This window comes from Microtus ochrogaster, chromosome 7 (assembly GCF_000317375.1).
Source record: "Microtus ochrogaster isolate Prairie Vole_2 chromosome 7, MicOch1.0, whole genome shotgun sequence".
Lineage (NCBI taxonomy): Eukaryota > Metazoa > Chordata > Mammalia > Rodentia > Cricetidae > Microtus > Microtus ochrogaster.
This window is the reverse complement of record NC_022014.1, coordinates 35,915,433-35,930,273: the sequence shown is the minus strand read 5'-3', so window position 1 is coordinate 35,930,273 and position 14,841 is coordinate 35,915,433. Positions and strand designations below refer to the sequence as shown.

Below are 14,841 nucleotides of genomic sequence, written 5' to 3'. Positions count from 1 at the left end.
GCGGGTGGGAGTCTAGGAGAGCAGCACACTGCTGGTGGGAGTCTAGAAGACAAAACAAACTGTCGGCAGCCCAAGACTTGGCTGGCTCTTACCCCTTCCTGAGTAGTCCTCACCAGTTAGTCCATTTCCTGGAAATACTGTCCTCCCTGAGAATCCATTTCATCACCCTTGAAAAAAACAAAAATTGCCCTGGTGCTGACCAATATTGTCTTACATTAGGCAAATTATTTAAAAAAACGACTCTTGTCTCTGTGCAGAAATGTTAGGGACTCTGCAGCAATTAGCTCAGGAAGTCTGTTCTTCACAAAATAAGCAAACAAAGGCGGCTACTTCCAGTCACAGGGGAAGAGAAATCTTAGAAACCTTAGCAAGGAGTGGCACACGTCCCTTCAGGTAACTTCGTGGTTGTCACATGGTCACACTAAATTGCAAAGGAGGCAGTGCGGTGTCTCCAGAGATTATCCTCATATTCTAGGAAACACCAGGCACTCTCTCTGGATTCTCGCTCAGCACCTCTGCTGTTCCGTCAGTCACTTTGTGAGCAAAAACTACCAGCCATCCCCTGAGCTTTGTAAGTGATAAACCGAACATGCTGTTTTGTTACATTTCATATCTAGCCGACAGATATCTTGACCATATCTTATCTAGAGCAACCGTCCTTAGTTGTGTTGGGGGGAGTTTGTGCCCAAGGTTTCCAAACTCATTAATAGCAAGTGAAAAGGTCGTAAAGCTGGAGTTTTTGCCCTGTTTGTAGAGAAGAGTGGACACGGGGTTGTAGCCATGAGGTGCGGGGCTGGAGAGCTGGCTCAGCTGTTAGATCTCTTGATGTTCTTGCAGACATCTCAGCTGTTCCCAGAGCCCATAAGTGCCTCACAACCTTCTGTAACTCCAGTGACGTGTTCTAATTCTTAGAGACATTAAAACGATGTTACATTTATTTGTTTATTTGTTTGTTTGTTTGTTTGTTTATTTATGTGTGTTGCTATGATATTTGTGTGGCGAGACTTCTTTTTTGAAATAGGGTCTCTCTATATAGCCCTGGCTGTCCTGGAACTCACTATGTAGACCAGGCTGGCTATGAACTCACAGAGATCCACCTGCTTCTGTCTCCTCGGTGCTGGGATTAAAGGTATGTGGCATCTTGCCTGATTGAAAATACATTTTTTTTTACTGGGGCTGGGATACTATTGGCATCAGATGTGTAGAAGCCAGAGGTGTTATTCAGTATCCTGCTCCACACTGTACACCCTTCTCTCTCTAAAATAAGATAAAAAATAAAGAGGAATCATGCAATCTAACACGTCAGTGGTGTCAAAATTAAAAAGCCGTGATATGGGCGCTGCAGAGTTGACTATGTTTTTAGGAGAAGCAAGCCAGAGCCGGGTGTGGTGGCGTTCGCCTTTAATCCCAGTACTCAGGAGGCAGAGGCAGGCAAATCTGTGAGTTCGAGATTGACCTGGTCTACAGAGTGAGTTCCAGGACAGCCAGAGCTACACAGAGAAACCCTGTTTCCAACAACCAAAGAGGGGGTAGGGAAGCATGCAAGTTCTTTTTGTCCCAGAGGTTAGTCTAGTGTTGACTCCAAGCTTGCCACTAAGGGGCCCTTCCTGCTCTTTGTGATCCAGTTATATCAAGTTGGTTGACTTGATTGAGCCACAGGATATCCAAATATTTGTTCTATTTCTGTGCCCCAGTTGGGTCTGCAGTGTTTCCCGCAAGACTCATGTGTTAAAGGCTTGGTTGCAGCCTGTGGCACCATTGAGAAGTGGGAAAACATTTCAGAGGCAGGACCAGCAGGATGTGGTGGTGCAATATTTATAATCTCAGTACCCAAGAAGCTGAGGCAGGAAGATTGCCATAAGTGTGAGGTCAACCTGGGCTACACCATGAGACACAGAAAGAGGAAAAGAGGTGGGCCTAGCGGAGAGGTTCAGTCACTGGGGGTATGTCCTTGATCCTTTCTCTCTCTTTGCTTCCCAGCGGCCGTGAGCTGAACACCCTGTTCTAAGTGCTCCTGTCATGATACCGCTACAAGCCTGAAGCCACGCGGCCCAGTGGGCACGGAAACTTTGAAACCGTGGGCCAGGACCAATCTTTCCTGTCTCTAAGATATTTATCCCAGTGTGGAAGGCTATCTCTGGGACTACCGCTCCTTCTGAACCATGGTGCCGTGGCTGTGGAAGGGGCTGATAGGCATCGGCCTCTTCGCGCTGGCCCACGCTGCCTTTTCGGCTGCGCAGCATCATTCGCACGCGCGACTAACGGAAGAGGGGGGTGAGTCGCTGCCGGCGGACATAGTTCTGCAGACGCTGTTGGCCTTTGCGGTTACCTGTTATGGCGTAGTTCATACGGCAGGGGAGTTTAAGGACAGGGATGCCACTTCAGAACTAAGGAGTAAGACGTTTGACGCCTTGAGGAGTCGCCCGTCTTTTTATGTGTTTCGTCGTCGTGATGGCCGTGGACTGTCCCAGCCTTCGGATACAGCTCGTTCTTCAAACATCAGCGCATCGTCTTCTGACATACTGTTGAAGTTTTGAAGTTCAGCTTTTTACACATCAAGTAAATAGAACAGAAGCAGACTTAAGAACTGGGATTTGGAATGTAAAACCCCCTATATATCAGTATTTTAGTGATATTTCAGACTTAATTAAAAAAAAAAACTATAACCAAATAGCAAACAAACAAAAATCAAAAAGCTCTTTCTCTTAGGTATCCCGTGACAGCTGTAGGAAGCTGACCAGCTGTGAGGTGATTTGGGGTGAGGTGAACATTGGAGCCTCAGCTCGAGTAAAGCAGAGTGCTTTCAATAATGCAAGTGGACCTAAGCCAGTCCAGGGGCTGAGTGAAACCTGAAGGCTTAGTAAGGAAGACATACTCCCGCGTGCTTGAGCTGAGACATTGGTCTTCCTCTGGCTCTGTCCTCGAAACCCAAACGTCAGCCCTTGCATGTTGAACCTGCTGGTCTCTCAGACTTGCATTGGACTCTGCTGGGCTCTGCCTGCTGACTCCAGTCTTGAGGGACCTGTAGCTCCTCACAGTGTGCGGTCCAGTTCTTCATTGCCACTCTTACCACAGGCTTCTCCTAGGCTCTCAGACTGATGAGCTGGAGGCTCTGGGAGCCATAAGCTCCAAGATGATGATCTTCCATGCTGTGTGAAGAGGCCTGACTGTGAAGGAGAGAAGGAAGCCAGCATTCCCGGAACAGTGGGGATGAGAGATGGAACGAGCCTTGCCCCCCCAGAGCAGCCATTCCTGTGGCCGGTTCCATGTGTCATTTGCTATGGTCTGGCTAAACTCCCACTTCCCTTTTGTGCTTGTGGTTCCATATGAGACTCTGCCATCTGCAACTGTGTTAGGTTTGTCAGAGGACAAGACTCAACAGGGGTACGTGTTTGTGTAAAACTGTCCCCTGGTGTCTACAGAGCAGTCTACAACCGTCGACAGGAACCAAAATCCTCCAGTGCTCAAGAAGTTTGTTTTTAGAAAATGACATAGTATTTGCCTAAAACCCATGCCTACCCTTCCAGTACTTTTAGTCATTGCTAGATTACATGTAATACCTAATGCCATGTAAATTCTGTAAAGAGTTGTCATGCTGCGTTGTTTAGGGAATAATGATAAAGAAACGTCTGCATATGTTTAGTACAGATGGAATCCTCCCCCCCCCCCATTTTTGGTTAGCAGTTGGTTGTGTCTGTGTTTGGTTTGTTTACCTGTCCTTATACTCCACTTCTACAAGAATGTCACCTCCCTGAGGGCCAGATCCTGTTCGTCTTGGTTCCTTGTGGTGTCCCCCATGCCCATCAGAGTGCTTGGTGTACCCTTGCTTGTGGTATGTTGGAGGGGGAAGGTGTGTGTATGTGTGTGTGAGAGAGAGACAGAAACAGAGACACTGACAGAGCAGAGAGAGAGAGAGAGAGAGAGAGAGAGAGAGAGAGAGAGAGAGAGAGAGAGTGTTCTAGACTAATCTGGAACTCAATATATATATAGCAGGCTGGTCTTGAACTAACACAGATCCGCCTGCCTCTGCCTCAAGTACTGGGATTGAAGGTATGCACCACCATACTTGACTTATTTTCAAGTTGACCTATTTATCAAGAGAGGCTCAATTTACTCTGGGAATCCCAATTTTGAAGACCCCCTGTTGGTTGGTCTGCAGCATTTACCACTGTTGCTGCTCCTTCCTGTCTGGAATTTTCTGCCCTTGGCTTCTGTGATGCAGTAAAGGAAAACCTGTATTTGGTACCTTCTTCCTTTGACATCACCTCTCAGAGATTTTCTTCCTCCTCCAAATGCCATAGGGCCTTCTGACCTGTTTGTGGCCATCTCCCCATTCTAGGACACCTGTCTTATTTCCTTTCCGATTGTGGCAGAACACCATGGCCAAGACAACTTATAAAAAGAAGTGTTTAATTGGGTTTACGGTTTCAGAGGGTTGGCGTCCATGGTGGCAGAGCAAAGGCACGGTGGCACGAACAGCTGAGAGTTAACATCATGATCGACAAGTACAAGGCAGAGAGAAACACACACACACACACACACACACACACACACACACACACTCTGGGAATGGTGCAAATCTTTCAAAACTCAAAGCTACTGCTAGTGACACACCTCCATCAAGGCCACACCTCCTAATCCTTCCCAGATGGTTTTTACTGGGGATCAAGTATTCACACTTATAAGCCTAAGGGGCCATTCTTATTCAGACCACAAAGTTAACACTGTTGGGCTCAGTTGCCCTCTTGTGGGCTGGGCCTTGACTGTTTAGTTGGTGCACATTCCTGTCCTTTGGCAACATGCATTGGCCTCTGACTCCATTTGCGTGGAATGGAAGCAGTGTTCTCCCCTGACTTGTATCTTGTTTCCCTTCCCCCAGGATTTTAAAGGGGAGCCACGACCTGTCAGATCTACATTCTCTGCCTCTCTGTGGGACTCTGCCCCATTCATCCAGGCAATCCTTGTTTAGTACAAGGCTGTATCATTTAACATCTCATAGACATAACCTATGTTATAAGTATAATCCCATCTCCCTTAGTTGTACAGTCCTAGAATGGTCAGAATGGTCTTCTGTTGCACAGCACTGTAATACTTTTGACTTCAGCCTTCCAACACCTGGATACCATGAATAAAAATTAAGCCCAAATCCTCATCATTGGAGTTCCTTCACAGCCAAACTCCTTCCCACTTCTTCAGCCTCCTCTCCATCCCATGCACGGTACACTCCACGTCCTCAGGACACTTGCAGGTGCTTGGTGTGCCCAGTGTGTCAGGCTGCTTCCTTTCCACAGAAAGCCTCTTGTGAAGGTTAGTTTTAAATGTCAGCTTGCCACGAATTAGAAACACCTGGGGAGAGAACTGCACTTGCGTGCCTTTATCAGATTTGTCTGGGGGGGGGGAGGGGGCAGGGATTGACTTGATTGTTAACTGATTAGGAAGAGAGCCCACGATAGGTTTCCTAGGCAGGGGTCCTGAATGACGTAGGACAGGAGAGTAGATGAGAGGAAGCAGGCGACGTGGGTATACTTTTTTCTCTGTTTCTGACGGTGGGTGTGATGTGATTGTCCTTAACTTCTGCTCTGTTGCAGTGGGTTCTGAGTTGTCAACCCTTTCTCTCCTTAGTTGCTTTTCATCAGGAAGTTTTCTCATACCAATAGAAATGAAACTAGAACACTCCATTGGTTTATTAGGGCTGATAAAGTGCCACAGACTAGGTGACAAGAATTGAGAATTAGTTTTCATTAATTCTGGAGGCCAGGAGTCAAGATCAAGGAGTTGGCTTTGGTCCTTCCTCCAAGGATTCTCTGGTTGACTTGTAGGTGGATGTTTTCTCCTTTGTCTTCACATAGACCTCCCGTTGTGTCTTTGTCTCCTGTTGTCCTCTTCATAAGGTTCCCACCCTTACCAGTGACCTCATTTTAGCATGATTACGTCCTTAAAGACACTCATAATCTTAGGTAGGTTCTAGGGATTGGACGGCAATGTGTAACTTTTGGGGGACCTCTGTTCAGCCTGTGTAATGTGCCTCCTCCTGACCTCCCAAAATGTAATTGTCATAGGCAAATATATTCAGCCCATTCTCACAACCACTGATATCCTAACTCTTTCCTGTATCAGCTTTAAGTTCAATATCTCATCTAAATCGTGTGTTGGATAAACTCCCAATAGCTCACCTAAATCGTGTGTTGGATAAACTCCAAGTATGGATCTTCCTGAGTGAAAGTTTCTCTCCAACTATGAAACTAGACCATGCATTACACGTTTTCAAAATGAACTAGTGGGGCAAATATGACCTAGACTTCCAAAGTCCAAAGGAAAGGAGAACCGAGAAAGGTCACATGTTAGGACCCCTAAACGTATGAATTTTGTGGAGTTTAGTTTCAACCCACAACAGCTTCCCCTTAGTGACCTGGAAAATGACACCCACAATTGAATACCTAATTGGCTTGCCTGCTTAGGACTCTTCCTTCTTCATGCCTTATCGTACTCCGGTGCATATTCACCTCCACCAAATCCCTGTTATATTTAATTTCACCTATCTGATTACATGGCTGTCTCCTCTGCCAACACCTGACCCACAAGTACACATTCAGAAATCACTCCTCCTCACCCACTGGGAACACATCCAAGACCTAGAGTAGATGTCTGCAAAGTACTGAGTCCATTAGATATGGGTTGTTTTATTTTTCAGTCTGATAACCCAGACAGCCATTAAGAGATTACCAGATGGGGAGCATATACTGCATGGATACTCTGGATAAAGAGAGAACTCACATAAGGCCAGCCTAGATTTCGTGATGTTCAAACAGCGTGCAGTTTAAAATGCATCCACTGTTTCTAGGCTTTTCCCTTTAATACTTTTTTGGACTGTAGTCAACACAAGGTAACTGAGACTATGGAAAGCAAAGCCTTGAAGACGGGGTGCTGCTGTGTGTTCCAAGACAAACCCCAGGGAAGGGCGGCTGTGTGGTTTTGTATACTGTTGTGTGTGTAGAACCCAAGACAGTGTCTGGTACATAGTCCACAAATATTTACTGAATTTGTGAGTATAAACAGACATACACCTACTAAGCGTTTATCATAGATGTATATTCTAGATTCTTGAATGTTGAGCAGCTTATGAATTTGTGTTGTTTTTCCAACTGAGCGCAAGGGAATCTTAATACTCCCCTCCTGAATGGCCAGATACCAGCTGAGCAGCCGTCATGTGCCTCTGGGTTCCCCAGATGACTCACAGGAGAGCTTTGTTTGGGAGGAGTGGGATGAAATGATGGTCGACAAAAATAACCCTGGGTCGTCGCAGGCGACATCGAGCTCTACCGGTGAGGAGGGCAATAGAGGTGGTTGTAAGGAAATGCTTCTCCAGGGCAGGGCAGGGCAGGATAGTTGTCCTAGCCTTGTGGGCAAACAGCTGCTCACTTGTTCACAAAGAATCGGAGTTAAGATAAGTGACATAAAACCGCCCTTGTTCCTAAGCCGTCAGCTGCTCCTCTTAGATGAGAACAATTCTTATAACCCATGAAGGAAGCAGACGGAGGGGCGCATTGCGAAGGTGGTAATTCCTTTTTCTGTGTTTGTCTTTTTCCTTTCATGAAAGGCTTTCCCGGCGGGCATAGTGGCACATGCCTGCAATCCCAGCATTCAGTAAGCAAAAGCTGGAGGATCCCTGCAGGCTGTGAGGCCAGCCTGGGCTACATAGTGAGTTCAAGGCCAGCCAGAACTATACACAGGAAGATAGTGCTCCCGCCCCCATCCATACACAACTTTCCCAGACATATTTCCTCTCATTTGGTAACCATGCCCACCAGGACAGAAGGACACCTTTACAGAAGAGACATTCTGGAAGGATCTCAGACTTGCTACCAGCGTCATCTGTGTGGTGAAGAATGGTTGGTATCAGCAGCATATTGGTATGAGTGTGACGTGCAAACTCCGGGCCCTGCCCAGATCTACCCGCTCAAACTGGGCCAGCCCAGGAGTCTGTTATATATGACTAGGTGGTCCAAGCGCATGCCCAACTCTGAGAAACCTCAGATTAGGGCTCACAGGAGGCACAAGACAAACCTGGAGTGAGACCCTGGGGCTGTCTGAGCCTATCCTTCCCTGAAGTCCTGCTGTTCAGAGCTGATATTTTCTCACAGGATAATCCCTTACGTTACCGACATTTTCCCTTCTCACCTACAATGGCCAGGGAGGTCTGTTAAGGCCACATTTCTCTCTGATCCCATGCCTCTCCTCGAGCCATGCTGGTCTTTCTTCCTTAGACATGGTGAACTGTCCTCGGTCTCTGGGCTTCGTATGTGTTTCCTCTGTCAGAGTTAGCATTGCTCCTGGCTTGGTATTTCTCACGTCAAGTCTTCCTTGATCCGGGCAGATCTGTTTCTCTTCAGCCTGACAGCTGCACTTCCGGAAGTCACTTTGTTGACTAGGAAGTAGGTGACTGGAAGGTAGCATTCTGCCTTCCTTACCATGTTGTTTCCGGAGCCAACCCTGGGTCTTAGCGGACAATAGATCCTGGACAAACATTTATCCAGTAAATAAACCGTGAACAACAGGAAGTGTGTAGAAGTCCCCCCCCCTCCCTGTTTGGCTGTTTCTTTGTATCCTTCGTGTAAGTGCAATCCTGTCCCGTAACTGGCACAATGCCCTCACAGCTCCATCCATGTGCTGTAGGACAGGATTTCCTTCGTTTTAAAACCTGCAGGCTCTTAGGTAGGGTCTGCATGCCTCACTGTCTCTATGCACCTGCCTATTGATGGACATCTGAGGCACTCCCTTCTGTTCGCTGGTGTGAATGAACACAGGCCTGCACAGATGAGAAACCCACTAAGGGGTACTGCTGTATGTCCCAAGAGAGGAGCGGGACCTTGTTCTCAGTTCTTTTGGATAAATATCCAGGGCCAGGATGGCTATGTCACATCTGTTCTTCTTTCTCTACAGGGTGTCTCGGAATAACTCTGGCTGTCCTGGATCTCCCTTTGTAGACCAGGCTGGCCTCGAACTTGGAGATCCACTTGCCTCTGCCTCCCAAGTGCTTGGATTAAAGGTGTGTGGCCACCACCACCCTGCTGTCCTATCTACTCTTAATTTGAGGAACTCCATAGTGTTTTCCCTAGTGGCTGCACACACCTTCCCAAATCTGCCAGTGATGTTCAAAATCCCACATTCTCCCTCCTCCCTCTCCTTTCTCTGCTAGGGATGAGACTCAGCCTCTCCTATGCCGAGCTACACTCCCAGCGTCCCTTTCTTTTTCTTTGTTTTCTCGTGTGTATCCGTGTGTGGTGTGGCCAAGTATGTGTGTCCATGTAGGTCGGGTGGACCCCGAGTCGATTCCTTGGTTACTCTCCTGAATTTACTCAGGCCGGGCCTCACTGAACCCGAAGCTTGTTGGATTGACTAGCTTATCTAGCCAGCTTGCTTTGGGGATCCCCTGTCTGCCTCCAAATGCTGTGATTCCAGTGTTCCGGCGGTCACCATGCCTGCTGGCTTTTGTGTGGGTTCTGGAGATCCAGACGCTGCTCCGCACCTCTGCACCACAAATCCTTTATACCCCAACGGCTCCAAGTCCTCTGCGTTTTTTAATGGTAGCCATGCCAGGAAGGATGAAGCAGCATTTCATTGTGGTTTTGACTTGCATTTCCCTGTTGAGATGTGATGTTGAGCCTCTCTGAGAGCCTCTACCTCTGTCTCTCTGTCTCTCCTTCCTTTCTCCACGCCCCCCACATCTTGTGTGTGCCCATAGTGTTCCTGTATGTGGAAACCAGCGGTACAGACAGAACCTCGTCCTCCGTCACTCTATACCGGATTTCTCTGAGACAGCATCTTTCTTTGAACCTCAAGCCTGCTGATTTGTCTTGACTGATGGACTAGAAAGCCCAGGGGAATTGATCTTCCTGTCTCACCTCCTGGTTCTGGGATTACAGATGCACACCGCCTTGCCACCACAACCCCGCAGCCACTTAAAAAAATCCTGAGGGTGCTGGCGGCGGAACTCAGGTCCTCATGCTTGGATAGTAAACGTGTTAGCAGCGTTGCCACCCCCCAGCCCTGCTCATTGTTACCAGCGTTGCCATCACCCCCTTCCCAGCCCTGCTCATTGCCCGCTTATATTTATTTCTTCTTGGAGAAATGTTTATTCAAGTCCTTTGGTCACTTTAATTTTATTTACTTTTATCAGACAGGGTTTCACGGTGTTGCTGTGACTGGCCTGAAATTCACTAGGTATATCAGGTTTGCCCCTAACTCTCAAGAGACACAGCTGCCTCTGCCTTCTGAGTGCTCAGACTATGTGCACCACCTCACCTAGTCTTTTGCTATTATTTTTTAACTTTGTTATTTATTTTATGTTTATTGGTGTTTTACCTACATGCATGTTCATATCTGATGCCTGCGGGTACCCAAAGAGGGTGTCTGATCCCTTAGAACTGTGAGCTGCCACGTGGGGGCTGGGAATGGAACCCGGGTCCTCTGGAAGAGCAGCCAGTGATCTTAACTGCTGAGTCATCTCTCCAGCCCCATCTTTGACCATTTAAAAATGAATAGTTTTTTTCTGACCGTTACATATTCTGTGTGGCATTAAATTCTGTCATTGATAAAGTACTGTATTCATGGCAAGCCCTGGGCGCACACAGTCTCATTTGTTTTTACCATAACCTTGAGATAGAGGTACAACCCAAATCCACATTTCCCAGAAGCACCAAGGCCTGGACTAGTCAAATCACATTGCCATGATCACACTGCTGGTAAGCGATGGAGCTTGAGTTAGATAAGACATGGGGAGGCTGGAGAAAACCCATCAGCGTCTCTTCTAAAGTTCTTTATGGTAGGAAGAGAATAGCTGGGAGGCAGGGGCCAGCGTCTGCTAATTTCATCCCTGCTTCAAACAGCTCGGGAGCCGTGCCCACCCCATTTCTCTCTCTTTCTCTCTCAAAATAAGAAATAGTTGGCACAGATGTTGAAGGGCCCAAAGAGGCAAAGCCGCAACGCCAAGTAGCCAGAGTCCTGGAACAGTTTGGAACTGTGAAAACAAAGGAGTTGAGTTTCCAGAACTCAGAGAGGTTCTGTTGCATGAACATTGTCTGGTGATTCAGAGGAGCAGGGGGTCCTCTACGTCACCTGTGCCACAGAGTCCTCTGAGAAGATGGGATCTGGGAACTGGTCCAGTCCACTCACTGCACCTGGCCTTGGTGACGTTGTTGACAATAGTGTACACGTGAAAAAAAATGCTTTGAAGCCGGGCATGGTGGTGCACACCACGCGGGGGAGGCAGAGGCAGGTGGATCTCTGTGAGTTCAAGGCCAGCCTGGTCTACAGAGCAAGTTCCAGGACAGCCCTGGCTACACAGAGAAACCCTGTCTCAGTGCCCCCACCCCTCGCTAAAGAAAATGTTTTGAAAAATATTTACACCACACCAGGAAGAAGTAAATTTCAGGAGGATTCAGCAGAACGGTGCCCTAATGCACACCTGCCGCGTTCCACATTTCAGAAGCCAGGTCCTGTCTGTGTGCTTGCTTCCTGTGTCTGTGTCCTCAAACTTCCCGAGGAGCCTAGTGAAAAGGTCTGGCTGCCTGGTTGGGAGGAGCCTCTCTTACCCAATGGTGGTATTATCATCATCCTCACCATTAGCATTTTTTAAAAGATAGAGCTTTATGTAGCCCAGGCTAGCTTTGAACTTGCTATGTAGCCGAGGGTGACTCCTTCTGTTTCTACCTTGTGAGTGCTGGGATCACAGGCCTGTACTGCCGCACCTAGATGTCCAGCCCTCTCGAGGAGACAGAGAGCGAGGTGGGGTCACAGAGCAGGTGGAGGGATGTCCAGTCCTCTCAAGGAGACAGAGGGCGAGGTGGGGTCACAGAGCAGGTGGAGGGATGTCCAGTCCTCTCGAGGAGACAGAGGGCGAGGTGGGGTCACAGAGCAGGTGGAGGGTTATTACTTCTGCCATGGTGGCCAGCCAGGCTGCAGGGAAGCTCAGTCCAGAACCTCTGCTCGGTGATCCTCCTTGCCATGTCTCCTTCCACATGGCTGTTGCCCTCATTGTACCTCAGGAAACAACCCTCCCTCATCTTAGAGGAACCTCCGTCAGTATGAACTGCTCTCCTGAGAGTTCAAAAGCGTGGGTAGAGAGGACGTCAGGACTGGCTGAGAATGCCTGTGGACAGCGGTGCAGGGCAGGTGGAGGATTTGCTAGGCATCCCTCTCCTGCCATCTGCTGGGTGGATAAGAGGATTACGGTAGGCGGGATGGCCATGAGAAAAGAGTGTTTCCAGGGGGAGAAAAGAGGAAAGCAGCAAACGCAGGACCACTCTGCTGATACTCAGTCCAGGGCAACATGCTCCCGGTCACTTCAGCTACGCAATCAGCAGTACACAGAAACCTGTGGCGTTTTGGCATCTGCAGGGACTATGTCATCATAACTATGATACCAGCTGCAAATGCCATCAGAGGCTGGCCTTTGGAAATGTAAAAAAAGTTCAGAATTCAGCCGGCGGTGGTGGCTCATGCCTTTAATCCCAGCACTCAGGAGGCAGAGGCAGGCGGATCTCTGTGAGTTCGAGGCCAGCCTGGTCTACAAGAGCTAGTTCCAGGACAGGAACCAAAAAAATGCTACGGAGAAACCCTGTCTCGAAAAATCCAAAAAAAAAAAAAAGTTCAGAATTCATAGACATTCATTTGACACCCCCCCCGAAACCCTTAAATGGAAAATTCTAGAAGTAAGCAATGTTTAATCATGCCTCATTCTGGATATTATGATGAATTTGGCTCTGTCCTGCTCTGCCCCACCCAGGACATTAACCATCCCTTTGTCCAGTGTATCTGTGTGAACATATGCTAATAGCCCATCCCGTTTGTCAGAGTGACTGCCGCGGTCACCCATGCTTGTGTTCCAGGTGCCTATATTTTCCTTGACAATGTCCTCAAAGTGCAATTTTGTTATGGTCCATCTATCTTATTGTTGCTGTTAATCTCTTCCTGGGTCTAATGTGTAAACTAAACTGCGTGCTCAGTGTGTGTAGAAAGAAAAGCACAGCGTAGGTAGGGCTGCGGTTGTCTTCTGCTTTGAGCACCCACTGTGGTCTTGGAAGACAGCCCCTCAGCTGAGGGGGATAACTGCATGCATGCAGAATAGGTGCTTGCTAACTCGAGACAGCACGGATGAGGTGGCTGCAAAGACCTGCTCTGGAGGTGTGTCCTCTGTTCTGTGTAGACGGAGAGGGCAGATTTGTTTGGGCTCATGGTTTCAGAGGTATCAGTCCATGGTCAGCTCACTCTGTTCTTTCTGGGCCTGTGGTGAATGTCACAGGAACTTTCCTTGGGGACATCGAAACACATACTTTCTTATCCCAGACAAGGCACCAGTGGCCAACCAAAGGGACGGTTCTAGCCAGGTCTACCTCTGTGATTCAATGAGTTTGTTTGACTTATAGGCTCATGGGTGAGAAGTTACTTACAGGAGTGGAGGTGACTCCAAAACAGCTGTATTCCTGGAGCATCTCATCCTAGCATGGGTAGTGACTTCCTCATAGCTGCACAGAGTCTCCCCTTCAGTTCTGCTTCCAAGCCTAGTGCAGCTGCCAGCAGGTACAGCCGGGGGTGGGGAGGAAGGGGCTGTGATTTCAGATGGGAGTCCAGTGATCCAGTGACCCTCCTCCTCACCTGGCTTTGTGAGGGAAGGGAACAGGCCTGATCCTGAGGGTCACCTGTGAGCAGTCCCAGCTTCTCCGTTGGAGACAATAATAGCTGCTGTGGTCAGAGGGAAGCATTCCACAGCAGGGCAGAGCATCTGGGCAGGAAGATTGTGGTGGGGCGAAGCTGCTCACCTCCCAGAAGCCAGCAAAGAGAAGAACAGGAAAGGGCTGCCCTCCCAGTATCCCCTTCAAGGACAGGCCTCATTTCTTCCCGCTTGGCTCTACCTTTTAAAAACAAAACTTCTAAAACCAAAACAAACCAAACTGATCGTAAACTTTCATAACATACAAGTTATAAAAGTCAGAGGGCAGAAACAGCGGAGAAGCGCCACAATGAGTGGGCAGAGTGCAGCGCATCCGCATGGCAGCTGTCACTCGGCTGTAAGAAGGAAGGAGGAACCAGCGGGTGTGACAATGTGGGTGAACCCCCAAAATGATAATTCAAAGACGCAGTCCACAAGAGGCCTTTCTGAGTGATTCCATTCACACGAAGTTTCCAGAACAGCTAAACTCACAGACAGAAAGCGGAGCCAAGGCCAGCAGGAGCTGGAGAAGGGAGGGCTGGGGAACGGCAGTGTGGAACTAGATGGTGTGAGGCCTGTTAACAGTGTGAATGTTCTAGAACCTCTGCATGCTGTTCTTCAGACGAACACACACACGCACACGGAGGAACAGTTATTGGATACTTTTGGTTGTTTGTTTTTAAAGATAGGATCTCATTTGCCCATCAGGCTGACCTAGAACTTAAAGTAGTCTCCTTGCCTCAGCTTCCCAAGTGCTATGGTTACAGATATGAGCCACCAAACCCAGCTTCTTTTTTCTTTTAAAGTTTTTTTTTCATTAGCATACCAAATAATGAGTTTCATTATGAATCATTACAGGCTTTTTGGCAGGAATGTCACTTGAAGATTGTTATCAGAAGAAATTCCACAGAATGACTTAGGCTGAGTGAACCGTTTCTTTATTCTGTTTGAATGATTTTTGAATATAATTTTGATTAGAGTATTTCACATTCCAAAACCTACAGTAAATACAACACCTACATGCCTGTCATCCAAAACAGTGGTTAACATTTTGTCATATTTACTTCTGTTTTATCCACTTAAACAGTCAAGCATTACAAATACAGGCTGGGACACACACACACACACACACA

The 14,841-nt window shown here is 47.9% G+C and overlaps 1 protein-coding gene across 5 annotated transcripts in view; it reads left to right on the top strand.

The window, feature by feature from the left end:
- The window catches only part of LOC101982365 (membrane magnesium transporter 2-like), a 21,041-nt gene extending 14,837 nt beyond the window's left edge, over nt 1-6,204 (top strand). For all 5 annotated transcript variants that reach the window (XM_005349883.2, XM_013346997.2, XM_026780466.1 and 2 more), the window contains one exon: nt 1,981-6,204. In XM_005349883.2, coding sequence (XP_005349940.1) covers nt 2,163-2,537 — 375 coding nt within the window. In that variant the 5' untranslated portion in view covers nt 1,981-2,162 and the 3' untranslated portion in view covers nt 2,538-6,204. The remainder of the gene's footprint in view (nt 1-1,980) is intronic.
- The last annotated feature ends 8,637 nt before the right edge of the window (nt 6,205-14,841 follow it).